At 40.0% G+C, this 17,629-nt stretch overlaps 1 protein-coding gene across 5 annotated transcripts in view; it reads left to right on the top strand.

Moving 5' to 3' along the window:
- The window catches only part of nrg2a (neuregulin 2a), a 105,798-nt gene that overhangs the window by 76,013 nt on the left and 12,156 nt on the right, over positions 1–17,629 (top strand). For 2 of the 5 annotated variants that reach the window (XM_078787873.1, XM_078787877.1), the window contains exons 4-5: positions 11,196–11,315; positions 16,747–16,805. In XM_078787873.1, coding sequence (XP_078643999.1) covers positions 11,196–11,315; positions 16,747–16,805 — 179 coding nt within the window. Of the gene's footprint in view, positions 1–11,195; positions 11,316–16,312; positions 16,390–16,746; positions 16,806–17,629 lie in introns of all 5 variants that reach the window. The other 3 variants (XM_078787874.1, XM_078787875.1, XM_078787876.1) reach the window with 3 other exon arrangements.

Below are 17,629 nucleotides of genomic sequence, written 5' to 3'. Positions count from 1 at the left end.
ATTTTAATATGCATATTTTAGACTAATAGTCAAAAGCAGCAACTTCTCCAGATACCATGTGGCATTCTAGCATTATAAATACCTTGAAACCCACATTGTTTGCTTATTTCTCTCTCTCATCTTTCATGCGTGCATGATACATCCTCTTTCAACACATCATACCTGTCATCAACGGGACTTTTGTGCCTAATCCCTATGTGGTTATCCTATGCATTCCATTTCAGCAATTGCAGACAGGAAAGGTCACTTAGCATACAAGTGATATGTGGAAAAGCATGTCTGGGTGGCTTACCACCCTGCTAAAAGGTCTTCCGTTATAGACATTTATCTCTTTACCATCAGGTTTTCGTGGCCCGAGTAAAAAGATTTATTGTTGTTTTTATTAGTGGAAGCTACTGTGTGCTACCTATTGATGTGCTACTGCCCAAATAACTCTTTTATTTTGGGCATTTATTGGGGAGTTTGCATGACCCCAAGGTTTGAGAAAGACATTTATATGAATTTTAGACTTGTAGTTCTTACATGTGTCAGCAAACGATGCAGTCGGCCCACTGTTCTCTTGCGCATACCTCCTCTTGACCAGGGCACATGATTTATACTTTTTATCCTGATAACATTGCTTTTGCGAGTGAAAACATAAAATCATAACGAAGTCCAGATGTAAGCGAGGCAGCTTTGGCCTGTTCCCGACACCGACGCACATTCTGTCTTGTGTTTTGGAGATTGCGCCGCGTTCAACAAACGTCCTTTTTCATAAATTGACCAGACGTGTGGGTAATTCAGCACCTCGGACTTGCCAATCAAAAGTGTTTTCATTATACAATTCACCATTTCATGATGGCTGGTGAGGTGGAGTGCAGGTTTCGGACTCGCCGCTGTGTTTGCTGCATGTATGCAGAGGGTGCCTCAAAAGGAAATAAGTGTCCAATGGGGACCCCTCTTTTCATTTTTACGATTTTCCTAGAATTCTTTGGAGAGCGTGGAAAGACAGGCATGTTTATGAAGGTTTCCAGATGGTCCTGCTTGCACCCCCAGCTTTTCTTTTCAGTTCTTGGGCCATAAAGGATTAATCAAAGTCAGTGGTAAGGGCTGATGGCTAAACACTGTGGCGCTTTGCACCCCTCCACCGCTCCAACTCGGATTCGGCCCCTGGGCTACAAGTCCCGGTGAAAGGTGAAACCTGAGCTTCAAAACCAATCAAACTTGGTGAAATAATAAGTGCAGATAAATAAGCTGTGCCCTCCCCTCCTCCCTCGCTCTCTTTTACAAAGGCACCTGATCACCTCACTGGAAATTTTTTTGTCCAGGATCCAGCCGGAGGATCCGAGTAAACTCCATTTTTGGTTTTTCAGCCTCTTGGGAATAAATAAAAGACAGCATCTCCGGAAAGAGTATGACAACCCAAAAAAACCACACACAAGATGATTGTTCGAACAAAGCTCTTAATTTCCCACTATGACAGCTCTATTATTGTTAGCACAGTGTAGCCCACCCTTGTCCTTTCCATAATTATCACTTCTAACAGGAAAGGGAACAATGCTGTTGACAGCACTAACTGGAGCAGCTCCAAAGTGGCAGCTTGTTTGCTTGCTTTGGGAGATAGATGGCTCGCAATTAAGATTTGTGGCTGTTTTGCAGCATCTGCAGCAACACGACATGTACTTTTTTTTTTGGACACGTGCAAAGGATCAGGCAAACAGCTGCTCGACACGGCAAGGACGCGGATGGATCACTTGTATTCTAGCAACTGTCTGCGTCTGTTCACGAGAGCCTCTCTATAGCTCAGATAAAACAATTCATTACCGAAGCTAAGTGACTCATATTATTACTCTTTACGTGCACACTTCACCATCACTTGACCACAATGTGACCGCAATGATAAGCCCAATGACATGGAAACACTGAGCAAGTTGCCAGAGAGCATACGGTACATCGTGTAACATAAGTGTATAAGGAAAGCTGGCGGCGAATCAAGTTTCCTCACTGTCAAACACGGCGTCAACATAAAAACCTTTATAAGGAAATAACTATGGATACATTTATTTTGAAGGTTATGTAATTGAGCCACTGTATAAAAAACAAACCTTCTTGTTGGTTGTAGTTGTATTTATATCTAACCGTGAAATAAAAGTTTTTAAGCCTTGTCATTAATTCTACTTTAAAGTAAACATGTAGAGCAGTTGGCATAAACACTAGTTAGTCCTCAAAGGGAATGTGAACTCTATGTCAACTTTGCTAAGTTTGTTGTTGAAAAATGAGCTCAAGGGAGAGATTACTTCTGCGAATCAAACAGCAGGGAAGAATTATTTACATACAATGATCAAAATATCAAAATGTGATGTTGTTTCTCACTGTGATGCTGTTGAAAGAAATGACCATATTGACCCAATTATAAGGCAAGACACATGTTTGTCTCAAGAAAACATTTGGAATAACAGAAACCGTCCTGTATTCAGGGGTCTGAAAAATGACACATGTAATCCAGCAGGTGGGGCCAAACAACTTTTCCTCAAGCACAGTAAATGACAGCTTTTCTTCCTGTCACTCCGCCACACACCAGTTACCTGGAGAGCTGCAGGACATTCAATGTAACAAAGTACTTATGATGTCAGATTTAAGATAATGTTGATGTTTAAATTTTTTTTATTACTGAGATTCAACATTTTTAAAGACACATTATGTTCTAAAAAAAATATGTATCTTGAAAAGGAGAGGTCATCTAAAATTTGGGTCAGTATGGTAATCAGAGGACACAAGAGAGTGAAATGAGACATCAGACTATGGACTTTTACCATGCAGTGAATTTTGCGGCTTCACTCTATCATGATTTTTTGCATAAATATTCATAGGTAGATCAGGTCGTTTGTAAGAAGATGACACTTGTTAAAAATTGCATCAAACTATGTACACCTTTAAAAAATATCAAAAAGTTGTATTAAAGGACAAGGTACCAAAAGACATGATGTGGAGATTTTACTGTTGCACAAAAGGTGATGACGTTTGTTAAGATAAAAAGAAAAACAACAATGGTGTGCGTTTATTCATAAATATTCATATTTAAGCAAGTTTCACTTAATTTGGGCCTAAATTAGGAATTTCCAAGCATAAAAATAGCTACATGAACTAAAATATATATAAGACACTCAGAAGACGCATTCAAATAAAGACGTCATCACAGTGTAGGTTGAACAGTTTTGTTCCCAGTATTGACCCCTGGGGTACGCCGCACGATATATTTAAGTTTGCAGATGTACGTATATTCCTGAGCTTCACTTATTGCTTAAAGGGGACCTACGTATTATGCTAATTTTTCTGCCCTTTGTATTGAGTTGTGGACTCCTATAGAGCAGCTACTCACGACAACCAGCACAGAAAGCTTTCTAGATCTTCCAGAATCTTGTCATGTTCATTAAACAGTCCAGTGTCAAATGCAGTTACAGAGAAGAGGTAGGTAATGAGGAACTCCAACCACTCGTGCCTGATGCGTCGTTAGGACTTGTAAACAAATGTAGCTTCCCCTTACAACCCAAGAAACACTTCCTGGGAGCCGTTGCTAACAATGTAAACACAGAAGCAGAGCTTGGAGACAGGCAGTGAGTGTATCTGGTCTACAGTGCACGCCCATATAAGGAAGTCTGCCTATGTGTGACATCACAAACCTCCAGTTTTACAACACCCCCGGAAACCGATTGTTTTGAGCCATCCCAAACTTCCGTTAGGGCTCACTTTCAAATACACAAACCTCATTATCTGAAACTTTGGCATCGTTTAACACGAGAATACAACATTCTAACTACATTTATAGGTCAGAAAAGAGGAAAAAGCATAATAGGTTTCCTTTAATATTTGTTCAGTAGCAGTTCAAAACTAACCCTCTGATTCTATACCTTTCTAGTTTTGTATTGTGATTAATTATATCATAAACTTTTGTCAAATCCTACAAATAATACTGGTCTATAGCGTTGGTAATTTCCTTTGTTATTGTGATTAGTGTCACAAAAGTTGAACTGTTAGCTCAGTATACATATTGGGTGTTCGTGAGCGATGCATATCATTCATAAATCTGTTCAACCTGTTATCAAATAGCTTTTCATTGATTTTAGAAAATTGTTTTGATAAGGAAACTGGTTTCTTAGGTTCGGGACAGCTTTATTTTTGTAGCCCATATGTTTTCTTTAATTCTTCAATTTATTTTGGACATTATGCAGTAAAAAGAGTCATTTGTCTTGGTTTAAGATCTTATTGATATCTACTGCTGCAATACAGGATGCATCACAAGAGCATTTCAGGCTTGGAACATGGAAGTTATTTGCTGGAAGACAAAGGTCTAATGTTGTTTAATATTGTTTGTTGTGCCACTGAGAAATCTTCCTGTCTGATACAGATAATGCTGCCATTGAACATGTTCCATTATGTTTACACAGAAATGCTTTGTATCTAAGGGTGAACCGATGCTGTGAATGTATTGGTACAAGGTCTGAGCGATTTTGGAGGTCATATACTACAGACACAGCACACTGAAGGTCACCTAACCTTGTAGAAGTTACATGCTAAGATTTACTTATGTTGTGTTGACTGATGGTGTTGTTGATGCATAGAGTGGAACCTTCACATTTCTGTGAAGAGAGGTTCACCACTGTATTATAAAACTAAAATAAAGTAAAACTCCTCACCTTTTGAAGATGCCTGACAGACACATAAGACAAAGTTATGTTTTTTTTTTACTTTAATAATGATTGGGAGGCTGGACGGCGGCTGAGTGCTTATGTGGAGTTTGCATGTTCTCCCCGTGCATGCGTGGGTTTTCTCCAGGTACTCCGGTTTCCTCCCACATTCCAAAAACATGCTAGGTTAATTGGCGACAAATTGTCCATAGGTATGAATGTGAGTGTGAATGGTTGTTTGTCTATATGTGCCCTGTGATTGGCTGGCGACCAGTCCAGGGTGTACCCCGCCTCTCGCCCGAATAGGCTCCAGCACCCCCGCAACCCTTGTGAGGAAAAGCGGTAGAAAATGAATGAATGAGTTTCACATTTATTAACAAGGATCTATAGCAGTTACACCGGAGCAGGAGGGGATAGAAAAGGAGGTTATTTTTATTTATTCATTATTGCATTTTATAGGCCACACACTTACAGTGCATGAACTCGGATAAAGATCTCCTTAATTTCTCAACGAATGCAGCATCTTAATGGCCCTCCATAAATTCAGGATTTACATGAAAATGTAGGTTTGTAGTTTTGCAAAATATATTTTCCCCTCAAGACAGCCATGCTGTTTATGTTGAAGCAAATGATCTGAGGGACAAGGGGCAGGTTCTTCACCTATTGAGTGTTTCTGCTGGGTGGCAACACCAAACAAGCTTGGGAAAAAAAAAACAAACAAAAAAAAAAACAAAGTCTACCCTGAGGTTTTTGCAAGACTGTGCAGAGGTTTTATTAGCCTCTATTGATGTGCATGCCAACGTGTCATCATCCAAACATGGCAGGAAGTCATTCTTTTCAGTGTTGACGAGGGGAATGTGATTAATTTGCCCTCGGCCCAGTTTGCTTAAGGGGAGGGTAGGCGGAGCTCAATGAGTGATGCGCTCATTCATGATATTACCCATAATTCTCAGTGTGTCATCACTTGTCATAAATGTGGTGGGTTCAAGCAGGAAAAGACATCCACTAGACAATATGTTCAGTACACGTCGATGCTGTTACTCAAGGTGATGCAACAGCCTGCTGATTAATAATCATTCTTTTCTTGTTTAGTATGCTTTTCTGCGTCATTGTGACATAACAGGATCAAAGCTGTACAATTTGGAGTTTGTGTCCAACACTACAATATACAAAGTATTTACAATCAATTAAATAAGAATTCTATACATAAATAATTAAGCAGAAATACACTACCAAACCTATCAAAAGTACCTATCAAACACCACTAGGTGACAGCATCGCTCTGCCAACATCATCAGTGGTCTTACTTTATTTTAGTTTTATTATACAGTGGTTATTATACACAATTAGGTAATAGTACGACTCTATAAACATCTTGTTCCCTCTCCATTATGTCTGTTAGAAAGCGGCCATAAAAGTATTTATTTATTGCTACGCCTTGACTTGGTAACTACGGTAACTAACTCTCCCAGGTTGACACGGGAACATGCTTCTGCAGACACAACACAACAGATGGGGCGCGTTAGTTGTTGGCACAGTCAGGTCCGCCCCTCCCAATACGTAGAACACGCGTCGTGCGTAGAGCGCCATGATCCACCCTGTTTGCACAAAGGGGCACATGATCAGCAAAAGACAAATTCGTACATGTTGGTGGGTCTGCACTAATATTGAAAGTCATCCCTGCCTCTCACACCCTCCCTTGACAGTTCACCGCGCTCCCCCAGGGGGACCCGCCCCACTATTTGAGAAGCACTGGTCTAAACCAGTTCACCCCAAAAGCATATGTATTTTTACTTTTGTTTTATTATACAGTGATTACCCAGGGCTCTACATTAAAAAACAAAATGACTTGCCCATGGGGAATCCTTAAGGTGAGAACTACTTGCCCGAACTTGCCCCATGTAAAATGAAAAGACTGCCATAATGATATCATATATCGATATACTATGCTGATAATTCATCAGATAATAGTACTGATGCATTGTATTTGGAGGATGTATGTTAACATGGCATGCCATACTACCTTACACATCGTAGTCGTAATAAGCAGTGATATTTATTATATTTATAAGTTGTGCACCACAATGAAACATTATTGAATAGACACATTTGTGTACTAGTAAAGTGTTTTTAATCCAGAAAAAAAAGCTCAATGGTCAAACAATAATTTGTGAAGCAAAGGTGAGAAAAATACACAGAGAAATGGAAGCGCTAGATTTTGTAGCTTGTGCAAAATCAGCACTTGGTATTGGATCTAATCGGTGGTGTTTCATTGTGACCACTTCAAATTGTCACAGCAATGTGATTCACTCACCTGTGCCATCATTTGATTTGCTGCCGCTAATAAAATACTTGTTTAGGAGGCACTGGTTCATCACTTTTTGCTGTTTGCCTTCAGAAGTTGTTGAAGAATTAGACGATGTTGGCAGCGACGCCATGATGGATGTTTTCTTAGTCAAACGATCGCTGATTGGTTGATCGCGAACAAGAACGGGTGTGGGTAAAACGCGGACTGTGGATTACGGACCGCGGTCTAAATAAACGATTCTGATTGGTCCATTTCAAGATTTGCAAGGATTGCTTTGCAAATTACCACCGGAATTACGCAGTCCGTGTTTTACCAACAAGAACCGCTTATAAAAAACTCTTGGCAGTATGGCATGCCAAAGTGCACTTGCCTGACGGTAATATCACTGATTGGATTTACTTGCCCCAATTTTGTTTTAACTTGCCCCGGGCCATCGGTACATCGTTATTGTCGAGCCCTGTTACCTTATTTTGACTGCAAAAAAAACACTAAACAGAAAATATCCAACATTTTAACATAAATAATTTTGTAAAAGTCTGACTAATTTAAAGACGAAGAAGAGTGATGTAGAAGTAGACTTGGTCCGTCTGACATGAGGCCAAATAGGTTGTGACAGCAGAACATGACGAGGGTTCAAATACAGGCCTTGATCCTTTCTGTGTGAAGTTTACATCTTCTCCGTCTCCATGTGTGGGATTTTTCCAGCTCGTCTGCTTTTTTTTTTTTTTTTTTTGTCACCCATGGTACACACCACATGTAAGCTAGGTTGATGATGATGTGGGTGTCTCAGTCCAGACTGTTTCCCTCATATGGCTCGGATAGAGACGCCCGATGGGATGTCATGTCGCTTATTCCTCAACATTTTTTTTTTGTGTGTGTGTTTGCATCTTTTAGCTTTTCTATTTTGAGCTTAAGAGTGCTTTACAATGTTTTCAGGTTCCCCTCTCTCTGTCTCTCTCTCTCTGCTTGCTCTGTCTGATCTTTTTATGAGGCATTTTACAAGCCAGTGCTCCAGTCAGAGGTCAGTTGTGAGTGGCAGTGAGGTAGTCGTTAGTAGCTGCTGGACTACATGCTTTTTATGCATTTCTTTTTTTTTTTGCATTCTTTTTGATTCTCCTATCAGCAGTGTGAAATTTAATTTTATGCACAAGACACAATGTCTTGTGCAGGTTATTCTATGATTCTGTTCCTCGACTATGATATGTCGGGTTTTAGTGTAAATTGGAAATTATAACTAAATTATTCCAATAATGATACACTTGGGCTGAAAGAGTTTCAAATTTAAAAGGTTTTTATCATGTTCATTTTCACTTCTGTGGTGATGGCTTTCTTTTTCTTTGGCGCACAGCTTCTTGGGAGATGTAATGAAGTGCGAAAAGTTAACTAATAAGGAGGGATGCTACAATACCAATCAATTGACCACCAGATTAACTACATTTTTCAATAATACTGTATGTGCAATTGACGAGAGATGCTGTATAAAGGGGGACGCATTAGGACAACTCCAATGTCTACTTACTTACTGCCAGGAGGCCCAAACAAAAGGGAAATATAAAACAATAAAAACGTGATTTGTTCCTGGTTGCACCGCTGCTTTTATTATCTGTGTTGAAAGTCATAAACCAAGGACCTCCTGTACAAGCAATATGAACATTATTGTCAAAATTGGACATTTATAACAGATTTTGGGGGGAGCAGAATGCAAAAAAAAAATCATCTTGAATATGCTAGCATCGCTTGTGTCTTGCAACATTTTTGGAAACGTTGATATTTTTTTAATTTACCATCATCCCCATTCCCCTCCTCAGCTTTCATCCATTTATAAAACAGTATGTACTGGAAGGCACGAGGAAATCTAGAAGATGTCCATGGAGATACATTGTGGTTGTTTATGACCCTGCATGTTAAGTTTTGATGTTGACTTCAAACTTTAACATGGAAATCAATGAATAGAATCAATGAACTATATGAATAGAAAAATAATGTCTCAACGGTCATAAATATAATATTGTATAGAACTTGAGAGGCATAGTACTATTGCTAATATTACAATAAATGAATATGGACACCGAGTCCAAATTATCCATAGGTATGAATGTGAGTGTGAATGGTTGTTTGTGTATATGTGCCCTGCTCTCGCTCGAAGACAGCTGGGATAGGCTCCGGGATACCCTGACAACCCTTGTGAGGATATGTGGTAGAAAATGGATGGAATATGGACAGTGGGCAGTGTATGGTACATATCATGACATACATATAATTAGTTGCACATAATGCAATATGCCTAATATTTATTGCACATTAATTGGAATTTAAACATTTGAAGCAAATAAACTTTTTTTTCGCATTTTTATGAATGTACAATGTGCAAAAAAAAGGACCTGCTTCTGTTGTAATGTTGCTGATGAGAATTCTGCTGTTTGTGAATGCACCCTGCTCGCCGTGAATGTCGTGGGTGGATGATAAGGAAGTGTTGCTATTGTGGCGCTATGGCGAAGTGTGTTTGTGGTATTGGCATGTTAAGGTAATGTAATAAAGTTTCTGGGCCTCTGTCTAGACTAACAAGATATTTCTTGCACAATCAAGCACTCGCTGCAGGTGGCTCAGTCTGCATTCATTTAGCTTGGATTGCTACCTTTTTCAGGGCTACTACCGTTTATATTGCTATAGATTATGATGTATATTTGCTTAATAACCACTCAACCACTTAACCACTCAAGTTAGACAGAATGAGCGCCAGAGAAAGCAGTGCAAGAGAAAAGAGTTGATGTGTCTTACAGTATGTAACAAATGCGATCTTATGACATCTCATCGTGATGGTAAAAGAATACACATCACCGGTCCAACAAACACACTTCCCAGCTGTTGAATTTGATTTATTGTGCTCGTAGAGAACCCGCTGTCGGAAATTCTCCACATCCCACCAACACAAACTGTCACACTCTTCTTCGGTGCTAACAGCACCTGACAGCAGGTAAACAGTCGTGGTCATGTGTCAGAACCTTCCACGAGCCTCTCAAGCCTGATCCTGCCAACACCCCCATCCCCCCCCCCCCACCCACCCATTTTCCCTCCAAACCACGCAGCTCTTGGCCTGATTAGCAGCCTTCACCTCAAACATAATCTATCTGTTCAGCCGGGGGGATTAAGTGCAAATACATGACATTTTGAGCCATTCCAAGGATCTGACTCAGCGCATAAACAACTCCTACGCCATGTCAGGGAAATATTTATCTTTGCGCGTACAACTTCTTCAGATAGTGTCAACACTGCTGAGAGACACAATTACACTCGTGGACTGGGGGGGGGGCTGCAGTAATGGCCCTCCTGGATACACATGGGCCATGCGAGTAGAGGAAATGTGTACACTACTACTGAAATGATAAATGATCAAATACAAGTCATGCATGTGACCTGACAAACGGGGACGATGAAAGGCCTTTTTTGGAGTTTTGTCGAACAGATTTATGTTTTATTAAGGAGATAATATTAATACAATAATCCCTCGTTTACTGCGGTAATTGATCCACAGAGAAGGATTTCTTATTTAGAGCACAGAAAAACTGTTCACAACCATCTAAATACATGTTTTAATATTATTAGAGCTCTCTCGACATGAAATAGCATCCCTATAATCACTTTTTTTTTAGTCACACCCACTAAATTTAAAGCGATCTCATCTCCGTCTCTCTTCTGTTGGCGCCCTCTTCATCTTGTAGTAGTCCACCTTTCGAAATCTGTTTCAAACCCGTTTAAGCAGAAGCCCAGACGTCCCTCTCCCCAGCTACTTTGTTTGAGGCATTCCCAGGCCACTTAGGAGACATAGTCTCTCCAACGTGTTGTGGGTCTTCCTGGGTCTGGCTTTTTGTTAGTTAATGGCTGCCATTATGATTGTGGGTGGCGCCCTGTTCCTATGATGCCTTTGTGACTCCAATTGGAATAAACAATTCCTGTTTTAGACCCTTTATCCAGATCCTTACCAACATGGAATTGTCTGTACTTTTTGTGTAATTCTAATTGTTTCTGAGTTAAATTTCCGTGATAGAGTGCATTACAACAAGAAAAGGAATGGCCATGCATATAATTAATAAAAGCATTAGAACCAGTCATATGTCTTCTATTATTCCCTCAAGTCTCATACATTTTACAAAGTGATAATAGTCATGATAATAATCATGATAATAATAATTGTGCTAATTTTTTTCTGTTTTTCTCCCTACTGGAACCACAACACTATCTCCAGGCTCAGGCCACGCCAGAAGATGCAATGACACAGAGAAGGCCTTCTGTGTGAATGGCGGCGACTGTTACTTCATACATGGTATAAACCGGCTTTCCTGCAAGTAAGTTATCTACTTTTGGGGCCATATTTGGATATGTATATCTTTTTGACTTCTTTACCTGGTTTTCCTGTCCACCGGCAAAACTCCCATGACACGTATGGGTTTTATCCTCGTGTTTTTGTTTTGATTTTTGAGAGTACTTGATTCCTGTTGTTCTTTCTTTCAGCAGCAGAAACCCATCAGAGGAAAACGCTGCCTAACTGCCCACCTGTTGTGTATTCCAGTGCTCATAATGGAGCGAGGCGTTGGCGTGCTCATCCTTTTAAGTCCCGTTTAGTGTACAATAGGATGGCCGCACATTAAAAGCCCTTTCAAAATGTCATGAGTCACTGCTGTAGTAGGGAGCAAATATTTATGCCTATTAGGGGCCCCCAATGAGGTAAATAGAGTCATTGCTTACATTGAAGGTCCTTGGCCAAGGGGATCGTGGCCCGCACGCCAAAGTGGGAAGGATCCAGTTGACATTATCATAAAAACAACTTGTTTTTTATTTAATGTAGAGATGTTACTTTGCGTTAGAGTCACGGCCGTGAGACATGCATGGAAAGTTTTCTATATTACGGTGGACCTTTTTACAGATGTAGTATTTTTTTTTTCCAGTAGGAAATATTAATAAATAATTAATAAAAAATAAAATAATGAATAAATAATTATAAAATTATATAATATATTATATAATATGATAAATATTATGTAGAATTATAAGATTTGCAAAAAGACCCAAAAAGCATCCCCCTTCAGCCAGAATTAATTCTTAATTTTTGACTGGGTTCAAATTGTGTATGACTTTGACAGTAGAAAATGTGGTTAAATTAATTAATATCCATCTTTTGAGACATTCTACTTATGAGGTTCCACTCTTAATTCAGAATCCATTCAATGTATCGCTATAGAAATAATCTGTTCCAGCACATAAAACTTCTATTATTATAGTTCCAACACAAACCGTCTTGTCATGGCTGTTAAATATCGGGCTTCAGAGCCACTATATCACGACTACTTTGGCCAGCGTGATGTACAAGCAGCAACACTGGTGCAGCTTCAGCCCCCCCCCAAACAAAAGAAGACGGCTCAGCGAGCAATGCGGATATGGCCGTAACAGCCGTTCAATACGCTATGTACAAATTGGAGGCAGCAATAACTCAATTGATGTAGCTAATTCACTCACAGCCCCGGGGCATGGCTCCAGAAGACTTGGATAATGCAGTGAAGGCCCGCGGGGGATTTGTTGTCCCCACTGCCATCTCATTCAATATAGGCCAGGCATCAGTAGGTATTACTCACCGGCTAAACAAGTGGTGCAGACAGCTTGCCCCTGTGTTTGTCCCCGACTCATTCACTCTCATTTTTGGAAGCGGAGCAAAGGTTAAGACATGATCAGCCAACAGGCATTGTTTTGGTTGTTTCCACCCAAGTCAATGAATTTCAAATTGGACTTTAGCCTTGTATCATTAAGGTCTCATGAGGGTTGGTATTATGCAGTATTGACACAATATACAGGAATTTTCTCCCTGAAAGAAAAAGGTGTGTCGTCTTATATGCGGGGTGAAGAGTACTGCTTTGCTGCAGGATCCACCATCACCCGTTAATGACAAAAAGCGACCCAAATTGCATAAATTCTGCCTCAAATGTATTATATTGTATATATAATGTATTATATATATATATATATATATATATATATATATATACAGCAGCAAGAGTACAGAGTCAGTTAAGCAGTACAAAATACACAATATAGAAAAATAAACTATATAAACAACCCAAGTATTAACAAAATCAACAGTTTTTCCCAGAGTTATATACAATACAGTATGTAGATAATATGAAACGAGATGAGATATATGACCAGCCTATACACTGAGATCTTGTTAGAGAGTTAATATGAGGCATTGTGGAAATACTTCACATAGAACTTAGTATATTGCATTTAGAGCCCTTAATATTGCACATGGAGGTTGATCAGATATTGCACAGTGAATGGGGTCTGGAGTAACTATACTGACTACTTAATGAAAAGTGAATAAGACTGTGCAGTGTTTAAGGAACAATACATGTTGATTGTTGGTTGAGTTGTTGATCAATGAGGTGGCTTCCCTCGTGAGGTGTTCTGAGCATGCCCAGCCCTGGGCCAGACCTCGGACACACTGGCCTGGGAATGCCTTTGTGTGCTCCCAGTGAAACTGGATGAACTGGAGAAGGTGGCCGGGGACCAGGGGGTCTAGACTTCCCTACTGAGACTGTTGCCCCCACTATCCAAACCCGGATAAGCGGAACAAAATGGAATAGAATGTGGAACCTCCTCACTGTGGTTGCGGGGTATGCTGGAGCCTATCCCAGCTGGACCGGTCACCAGCCAATCACAGGGCACATATAGACAAATTATTCAGACAATAATATACGTACATGTGGCCCAAAAAATGTGACACAACAGTAAGTCACAAAATAGCAGATGTTATGATATGAATTTTGAAATAATTGCAATGCAAAGTCATTAAAAAACTGTCCATCAGCCAAAAAGATTTGTTTAGGAATTAGCATGTTAATATACATATACATGTTAATCGAATGAGTGGTTAGGAGCTCTGAGACCTGAGTTCGAGTCCACCCTCGGGCATCCTTGTGTGGAGTTTGCATGTTCTCCCCGTGCATGCGTGGGTTTTCTCCAGGTACTCCGGTTTCCTCCCACATTCCAAAAACATGCTAGGTTAATTGGCGACTCCAAATTGTCAGGTATGAATGTGAGTGTGAATGGTTGTTTGTCTATATGTGCCCTGTGATTGGCTGGCAATCAGTCCAGGGTTCACCGCGCGTCTTGCCCGAAGACAGCTGGGGTAGGCTCCAGCACCCCCGTGACTCTTGTGAGGATAAGCGGTAGAAAATGAATGAATAATTAGGATGCACTGTATAGCAAATGACAGTGTATTAAAATAATACCATTATTGCTATAATATATATAATTCCCTCCAGGTATAGAAAAAGGATGTGATTGGATGACGCAGGTGTACCCTAATGTTGTGGTTGGTGAGTGTATACATAAACACTGTGACATTTTATCTGATCTTCCACATCCATTAGCTTCAGTCCACTGGTTTTGTATATTTTGAAACATAGGGCCTCACACAGATGGATTTATGTGTGTTTATTTTAGTCCAAAGACTAAATGTCTGACAACGACCATTACTATAAAAGCGTGACAATATTATACACAGCTGCACCACATTGATTTTTATTAGATTATATCCTTCTAGCTGACTTGTGTCATTCCTATGCCAAGTTCCCATCATCTCATCAGTCCGGGTGAATAATTAAATGTTCACCGTTAACGGTTCTCCCGGGAGGCGTTTTTGTGAAACCAGTAAATTGCCGGCCAGTGACCTTTTTGTCGGACTGGTGGCCTTGTTGTGAATCCAAGCGGAATGCTGGTGCTCCTAAAAGAGCAACCGTTCATCCTAACGGCACTTTAATGAGGAAATACTGCTCCGTGGTCCAAACATACAGACATAATGGTAATCATGAATGTCACAAAACTCCACATTGGGATTGATATACATCGGGAAAGATTTAGCATGGCAGCGTTTTAGGATTTATCATACAACACAACTTTTAAGCATGGAACAGATACCCAGGGAGGAAAATGCATTATTACCTCACATCGCATTTTGCTGCACAGGCTTTCAATTGATTGATTGAGATCACCTCTGAAGCACTGCAATGATCACTTCCCAGGATAGCGGGGAATATATTTTTGGCAAGGAGGTCATATTTTCAGTGGAGTGGCATATTCCAATTCATGAATTCTTTTTAGTATATCATTCTTCTTTTCCCAATGGTATTCTCCCAAAGATGCTGTTGTTTGTTGTTGTGATGATGTGCGATTGGCTCTTATTTATACTCAACATGGAAACATCCCCATTTAACCTCTTGAGCTAGTACTTATATCTCTGTCACATCCTATCACGTCAGGATCTAATTTATTGTGCTCATGTCGCTGAAAAAGGAGTTCAGGTTTCTTCCACATCCACAATTTTTCTTTTTGTGTCCAAGGGAACAAAATGTCAATACCACACATTTGTTCACTCATTGATTTCACAGATGACAAATGTTTCAACTTCTGGCAGTAATTTTTTTTTTTTTTTTGTAGGTTCTTTCTGCAGTCACATGAGCTGTGTGTGAGCTCATGTGCTTTTTGAATAACTGCATTTGAACTATTTTTAAAATATGATTTGTATGTACTTATTATAAACTCATAAAGTTGACTTCAGTTAATATTTTATGCATTTTTATTTACTTTTTAATATATATTTTTAACCTATACAGTAATCACTCATTTATCGCCGTTCATTCCTTACAGACCCAACAGTGATAAGTGAATTTCTGCTATGATTTGGAATTTTTTTTGTTAGAACATAGAAAATCTGTATACAGCCTTTTAAATATTTTTTTTTACATTATTAGAGCCCTGTTAGCATAGTACTTGTTGTGTTTTTTTCCCAGACTTCTGCAGGAAGTTCCATCCATGTAATTTAATGGTGGCTGAACGACGCCTGTTCATTATTTGGCCTTTTTAGTTGGAATAGACATTAAGACATTAAACGCATTATGTCTTACAGTTTCAACCATGAAACTATGATAATTTCTTCATTTATTGTAAAAAAAACATGAGAATGAGGCCGCAAAATTGGAACTGCAAAGTGGCGAGGGATGACTGTACACCAATTTTAAGGTATTTTGAAATGACTGATAGTGATTTTTGGGTGTGTTTAAGGAAGTACAATTATTTATACACCAGCTGAGTCAAGTGGCTTTTGTATGAACATGACAAAAATGCAATAGGCTGGACATAAAAATATGACTTAAGTCAACTTTTTGTGTTTTTAGTAGGTAAAATGACCCTTGTTTTGACCGTATGCCGCGGTAACTGACATTATGTTTGCATCTGTGAATGTTCTGTGTATTTTTTGTCCTGTCTATAACACTTGTGTGCTCCTTCCCAGATGTCCTGATGGATACTATGGCCAGCGATGCTTAAACACTGAACCTCTGCGGTTGCACATGCCCAATCCTTTCAAAAGTATGTTCACTTGATATGAGCAGCTGAGAACAGAGACACAGTTGTCACTGGATTACCTCTGTGGACACCCCCCCCTACCCCCACACCCCAGAAACACCCGGTGCTCTTCATCTGTCTCTTCCTCTTCCTCCCCCCCCCCCCCCCCATCTCCCTCTCAGGTCAACACGCACAAGGGCCGTGCACAGTGGGGTCACCCATGGGAACGCTCTGCCTCAGCTGTCTGTTAGCTGAGCTGTTGGTCTAATTATCTGCCTCTTTGTCCCCCCCCTTCCCTCCCTCCCTCCCTCCCTCCCCATCTCCCTCCACACCTTTCCTCTATCGCACCACCCTTCTCCTCCCTCCTTTTGTGGCTTTCAGGTGTCCAAATGACTTTACTGGTGATCGCTGTCAAACCTACGTTATGGCACGTTTTTACCGTATGTCAACTTCCTCTTTAGTCCGACTCTGCTTGAGTCATGTGTGCATGTCTAGTATAGTATAGATTTGTGTAGTACATGTGTGCGTCTTTTGTGTTGTGTTTGTGTTCTGCATGTAAGTTGGTGTGTGTGCGTGTTTAGCCCTGTTTTCCAGCCAGCAGTACAGTCTATCTAGCGTGATACATTATTGTGGTACCCCCCCCCCCCCCCCCCCAACATTTTACCTAGATTAGATGACAAAGAACGCTCGCTTCCTTACAAGAACAGAAACGGAATAGATAGAACACAGAACACGCCCATTATTTATGGCTTATGTCATCACACAGGTCTGTACTGTATCATGTTCCTATTCAATATTTACCGTACTGGAAACACATGAGAGATCAGGGATTACTGTTACAAACCGTGCCATGGTGAACCCTACTGAACCTGACCGTCATATTAGAACCGATTCATACTGTTAGTATCCGTTATCAGTTACAAATCGTACTTCACCGAAGGCTGTAATCAGATGACGTCAATGACGGTGTACACAGATTCACTATTTGTTGGTTATACAAGATATTATCCTTTTATTGCATAGAAAATAGTGGCGATATCAGTGATATAATAAAGTATTATGTATTACATTGTGTCATACATTGACTAATCTTATACTCTAGATCAGGGGTCTCAAACTCACTTTACTTGGGGGCCACTGGAGCTCGGGTCTGGGTGAGACTGGGCCGCGTCAGGTTTTCCAAAAAAAAACAAAAAAATTTAAAAAAACTTCGCTTTGGTTCCAATTTTCTACAAGAAAAGCTCTGATAAAACATTCAACTGTT

This window comes from Doryrhamphus excisus, linkage group LG21 (assembly GCF_037039965.1).
Source record: "Doryrhamphus excisus strain RoL-2023G ecotype Guam linkage group LG21, RoL_Dexc_Guam_v1.1, whole genome shotgun sequence".
NCBI classification, from domain to species: Eukaryota; Metazoa; Chordata; class Actinopteri; order Syngnathiformes; family Syngnathidae; genus Doryrhamphus; species Doryrhamphus excisus.
This window is presented reverse-complemented; position numbering and strand designations above follow the sequence as displayed.